Source organism: Triticum dicoccoides, chromosome 5B (assembly GCF_002162155.2).
Source record: "Triticum dicoccoides isolate Atlit2015 ecotype Zavitan chromosome 5B, WEW_v2.0, whole genome shotgun sequence".
Lineage (NCBI taxonomy): Eukaryota > Viridiplantae > Streptophyta > Magnoliopsida > Poales > Poaceae > Triticum > Triticum dicoccoides.
Window position 1 is genome coordinate 371593842 of NC_041389.1, and position 6102 is coordinate 371599943.

The following is a 6102-nucleotide window of genomic DNA, read 5'->3' on the forward strand; positions in this document are numbered from 1 at the left end:
TTTGCAACCCATCGCAAGATAGGGTCCAAGTGAACAGGGGGCACAGGGGAGAAGAGATTGAGCAAAAAAAATAACACACACCAACAGCACACATAGCAAGGGAGAACAAAGAGGGAAAACACAACAATGAGCACCGTATCAGATCCCGCTAGGGATCGACAAGGAATCGAAGTGGATAGAACCAATAAATCAAGGAAAAAGTAAGAACTGAAGAACCAGAGCACTTTTGCATATATGGTGTATGTATCTGTATATTTGATATAAACCAAATTGGCCTTATATAGTTGATCGATACCCCTCTCTCAGGTTACAAGGCCTTATATAGGCTACGGAATTACAGTGGCTTAATTTGAAAGTAAAGGAAAGGAAAAAGCAGCAAAAGGGGGAAACAGAGATAGGCATAGATCAGGTCTTCCTCTCATCCTAGCCCTCCATTCTTTTCTCTTATCTTCTCCCACTAGTACCTGACACACCGCTGGTGTAATCACTGTTCCAAATATCGGTTAGTGAACTGCTGATATGGTCAGTTAACTGCTATTTGGACCCTTCCCGATATGAGAACGTGCTATTCGAGCCATTAACTGGTAGGCCAAATCATTGGTCTGCTACGCATTTTTTAGCCGAAACTGGCCTGTTCCCTCCCTACTTTTCGGTGTGCAGCTCTATGGCCTTCCAGATTGGCTGCAACATCATCAGAACATCAAGGCAACACTTACCCGTGTTGCTATGTAGCCTAGGATTGCATATTTAGACACTTGGTACATTGCATGTTGCTATTAGCCTAGGATATATAGATATGGCTCTAGTTAACCTACCGATATATGGGTTACCGATAAATTCAGTTAAATGGCAGATTTGCCGATTAATCCCTACTCAGCACCTTGCCGATATGGTACCAGTTACCGATATCTTGAACACTGGGTGTAATCTAACGGCATCAGCCAGCCAAGAGCAAACCACGACACTGCACCGTCGGCGCATTCAAAAGGCTCCGCACATCTGAGACTGCACATTGCACAATGCAGCGACACCACCTGTGTCGTGGGGCACATTCAAAGGGTCATGTGAGGCCAAGACGGCGCCATGGCACCTGTGTGCCACCGGCATAGTCAAAGGGCATCGTCTATCAGACCAAACCAAACCATGGCACTGCACCGTTGACGCAATCGAAGGCACCGCGCAACCGAGACTACACAACGCCGTCGCCGTGCACCACATGTGTTGGGGGGTAAATTCAAAAGGTTACGCGAGGCCGAGATGCAGACGCAATTGCAAGGTCGACTCACCATGTCGACTCAGTCGATGAGTCACAACTGCAGGGTCGACTTGTTAAGAGTCGCTACCCCAGAACGACTCATCGACTCGAAAACCTTGCCAAGACGACGCCATGGCACCTGTGTGCCACTGGCGTAGTCGCAGGGCATCGCCTAGCAGAGATACACCAAGGAGCACTCAAGACCGGCCACACTACCGTCGGCCCCAGACCGGCCATACCACCACCACCCTCACCGACCCACAACCACCAACCTCAAACATCCTCTCTTATTTAACTTAGCTGCAGTATTGCTCTTGAATCTATCTTGACTTAGGTTTACTGCTATTTCCCTCTCTAACTAAGCTCAAACTCTAACAAGTTGCTTCAAATGTAAATTGCAGAGTGATTATTTCTTGAGGCGCTGACTTGATTATATTTTCAGTTTATGGCTTCGTTGCATACAAAATTTTGAAAACAATGGAGCCCCCTCCAGACTCCAGTAGAGATCAGTGGATCCATTTGTGGTTTAGCAATTGCGGATGCAATAGTGGTTCAATTTTTTTTTATCTAACATGGTTGCAGTATGTATTATTACTAATATATGATTTCGCCAATCCACTGTTGTAGTACGTGTGGTAACTCATGTTGACATGAAAAGCAAGTCCTATTTTGACTCTAAATTATCGACTGCAAAGAGAGGGGAACTGAAATAAGCCAGAACAGACTAGTTTTGTGCCAGTTTGTTATATTCGCTATCATGTCACATTAAAACTGTACGCCATGAGCAAATCATATGCAAGAATGGTGCAATCACGACTGGATGGTCATTATGTAGCGTTCATGCTATTCCAGTATGCCCCTACATGCGTATATCATAGTTCTTTCATTTCATTATATTTGCAGATATTAGCAAGAAGGCTTATATTTGGAAAGGGATATGACAAGCTTGCTGAAACAGACGAAAGGAGAAAGAAAATCAATAAATTTAAGGAGTCCGCCTGGAAATTTGTTTATTTTCTTTCCGCAGAGGTCCTTTCATTATCTGTAACATACAATGAACCATGGTTTACAAACACCAGATACTTCTGGGTAGGGCCTGGCGAGCAGCTCTGGCCTGATCAAAAGATGAAGTAAGCGCGATAAACAAGAACAAGCTCTTTTATTCTTCACTCCAGCATTGCTTTTACCTAAAAGGCTTCAACCTTAATTTTTCTTTTCTTTCTCCCAGACTGAAGCTTAAGGCTGTATACATGTATGCTGCTGGATTTTACACATATTCCATCTTTGCCCTTCTGTTCTGGGAAACAAGACGCAAGGATTTCGGAGTCTCGATGTCTCACCATGTGGCAACTGTTGTTCTGATTGTTATGTCCTACATTTGCAGGTTTGTACATGAGTGTAATTGCCCTTCTATACGTAATGATACACAGCATTGCCAGGTCTTGATGTTATTGCTATTTCTAAACAGATTATCTCGTGCTGGCTCGGTCATTTTAGCCGTCCATGATGCGAGTGATATATTCCTAGAGATCGGAAAGATGGCCAAGTACAGTAGCTGTGAGGGGCTAGCTGTTGTAGCATTTCTACTTTTTGTGGCTTCTTGGATCCTTCTTCGGCTAATAATTTTCCCTTTCTGGATCCTGAGAAGCACAAGGTAAACATTTACTACAGCTTGTAGGTTGCTCTGGTGTCTGGTGCCACTCTGACTTTTTAACTCCACTATCATTTATTTCGCGTTTTATTGATTGAATTGATGATCTCATGTCTTTTTCAGCTATGAAGTAGCTGTGATCCTTGACAAGGAGAAAAAAGAATTTTACAGCTCCGTATACTACTATCTTTTCAACAGTCTCCTGTTCTCACTTCTAGTCCTTCACATATATTGGTGGGTACTGATTTACCGGATGCTAGTGAAACAAATCCAATCCAGAGGACGTGTTGGTGACGATGTTCGATCCGGTCAGTGATTTGTCTTGCCCATTTTCTCGTTGTTAAATCTGTTTTCTTTCACAGCAGCATATTGATTTCTTATAAGCCACCTGCTATTAAACAGATTCTGAGGGAGAAGAAGACCACGAAGACTAATCTGTAGGTTGTTGGATGCTTAACTGAAGAATTATATAATGTGTTCCCTACAGGATGATACGTCCATCACCCTAGGCACTGATTTCACTAGACCGGATCAATCTTCGTGTCAAACATGGCAGCCACAATTTGCAGGAGTTGGTACTACAGCTACTTGTGCTATCATATACAAAGTTGGTGTATATTTGCCCTGGATCCGTATTTGTATAAAAGAGAGCACAATAAGTTTGTTCAATCTAGGAAGGATTAGTTGATTCATGATGCATTGACGTCGTTGTGTAATATGCTGTGGCAACTCAGTTTACCACTTGGTGTATCTTGCATTGTAATGGGTAATCTGGATAAGAAGTTCCAAAGAAATCTTCAACATTCTTAGAGCATCTCCAGCATCTGCTCCATCAAGTTTTTTGGGGGTTTATATGTGGCTGCTTTTGCAACTTCCGAATAAACCCATCCCCAATAATTTGATTTTTTTTTCTAGTTGTCTCTGCACTTGCATATAAACACAATAGACATCTTCATTTTATCATCATAAGAATTCAAATTCAAATAATTATGTTTCAGTTTTGAATCCACAATTTAAGAAATTTAAATTTGATTCTCCAAGACCGTCGAAATTGTACCTACATTTAGTTCTAAAATTACCCATCTAAACGTCTTATTTACATCTTGGCATATGATGTTTACTTGGAGCCTTGTTTTGCATGACTGGTCTCATTTCATCGCAAACTTCACCAAGGTTTCTGTATCAGGGACTGAAAACTGTCTTGCTTGCCAGCATATGCTATTGCTGACAGATTAGGCAGTTGGTTTCGTCCCTCGTAGCACAAAGTTAGAATGTTAACTGAAAGCCTGTGCTCTTGCATGTGGTGTGTTTAACTAGTGTAAGTTGATGGAGACAAAAGGCAAGTTGAGGTTTTAGGAAAAGACAAAAAGGTAGAGTTGAGGCCGTTTCATTCCTTTCCGGCTTTGTTTGGAAGGTAGAGTTAACCTGTGCTCTTTCATCATTTTTGTCTCTTCATTTTTTTCTAGGCACCTGCTATTGTCTATGCGTGCAGCTTGATAGTATCTGTAATGTTACATGTCTGAGTATCTTCTTGGTCTAATTTATCTAGTTCATTTCTTTAGATGAGCCAACTCAATGGAGTTCTATGAGACTAGATGGCCGAGTTTTCGTCAATTTTTTATTACTTCTTGGCTGGGGCAATGCATTGAATATTGTCTGGTGCTAGAACTCTTGTTTACCAAGGAGAGTGCACAACTTTATGTATGCCTTTGTTCAAAAAAAGAAAAACCTTTATGTACGCCTAATGCCTTGTCAAACACAAATTCAGAGATGCGGAGTATGACGGGTTCACTTTTACTGTATAGCCTGGATAAAACTTAGATGATGAACAGAGAACGGTACTCAGCAACTCGTTGAGTACAAATCAGTAGTAGTACAGAAGTAGAAACCTGCTAATGGTCCTACATAACTCTGTAATATAAATTGACCTCCAAGACCTATATTTAGTTCTAAAGAAAAATTTCAACCCATCTGAACATTTTATTTACATCTTGTCATGTGATGTTTACTTAGGACTTTGTGTTTGCATGACTGATCTCATTCCATCCTAAACTTCACCACTTCACCAGGGTTGTACAGGAACATCTGGTTTCTGTATCAGGGACTGGAAGCAGCCTTGCCAGCCAGCATATGCTATTGCTGACATCTTAGGCAGTTGGTTTCATTCCTCGTGGCACAAAGCTCGAATGTTAACTGAAAGCCAGCACGCTTGCATGTGGTAACTCTGTGGAGTCAAAGGCAAGTTGAGGTTTTAGGAAAAGACAAAAAGGCAGAGTGGAGGCCGTTTCGCAAAATCTGCTTCGGTGCACCTACCCCCCACCCCCATCTAAAAACTTAAAAGGGTAAGTATGTCTTTTCACTAATTACCCTATAATGAAGATGAAATGTGTTAGGCCCGCTCCCGATCCAAATCAAACCTGACACAAAGCGACCATGGACAGGTCGTTCGACAAACGATTCATTATTGAATTCATGCTCTGGTGAAACTAGTAGAATATCCATGCGTTGCTACGGACTCTTTGTATATAACAATAGTTCAACATCAGTTGTGTATAATATATACTTTACCCTCGTACTGATTATGCTTATGCATCATTGTCGACCTTTTTTATGTAAAGACCTTTTTCTCACTCCGTCTCTCATCTCCAACACTCTTCTTTCTCTCTCTCTCCATCCATTTTCCTATTGCGCCCTCATCTTCTCCATTCTCTCAAATTCCCTCAATCAGTTATTTAAGTGTTCGACTATACACAAAATCATATTTTTCCAGTGTAAAATTTCCAGGACTAAGAGCATTTTCAATAGACGGTTCATATGTAAAAATAACCAACTTTTGAATCTTCTGAGGCAAAAAATATCTCTTCAACAGATGGTCCATATGCATTTTTTTTACATTTCCGCCTCCACGATATGTAAAATACAACACCTTGCGGTGCAAATTTACATCTCCGGAGGCAGGAGATGTAAAAACAGCGGCCGCGCACCAACGCCAAACCGCCTTTCAGTACATTTCTCCCCTTCTTCCTCCCGCTCGCCCGCCACCGCCCCGCCGCAGCTCCCCGACGCCGCCCTGCCGCAGATCCAGCCCCGTCCCTACCCCCGCCGCCGATTCCACCCCGCCTGGACCGCTGCCCACCGTCGTACGGGTGGATCGCGCCGTCGCCGCACCGCGTTGCCCCGGCCCCGTCCGCCTCCG

General features: G+C 42.7%; 1 protein-coding gene across 1 annotated transcript in view; it reads left to right on the forward strand.

Annotated features, from left to right (window-relative positions):
• The window catches only part of LOC119309216 (ASC1-like protein 1), a 5030-nt gene extending 1298 nt beyond the window's left edge, over positions 1-3732 (forward strand). Inside the window, exons 2-6 of the mRNA XM_037585252.1 lie at positions 2159-2385; positions 2484-2639; positions 2724-2909; positions 3030-3214; positions 3309-3732. Of these exons, the coding sequence (XP_037441149.1) occupies positions 2159-2385; positions 2484-2639; positions 2724-2909; positions 3030-3214; positions 3309-3340 (786 nt within the window). The 3' untranslated portion in view covers positions 3341-3732. The remainder of the gene's footprint in view (positions 1-2158; positions 2386-2483; positions 2640-2723; positions 2910-3029; positions 3215-3308) is intronic.
• The last annotated feature ends 2370 nt before the right edge of the window (positions 3733-6102 follow it).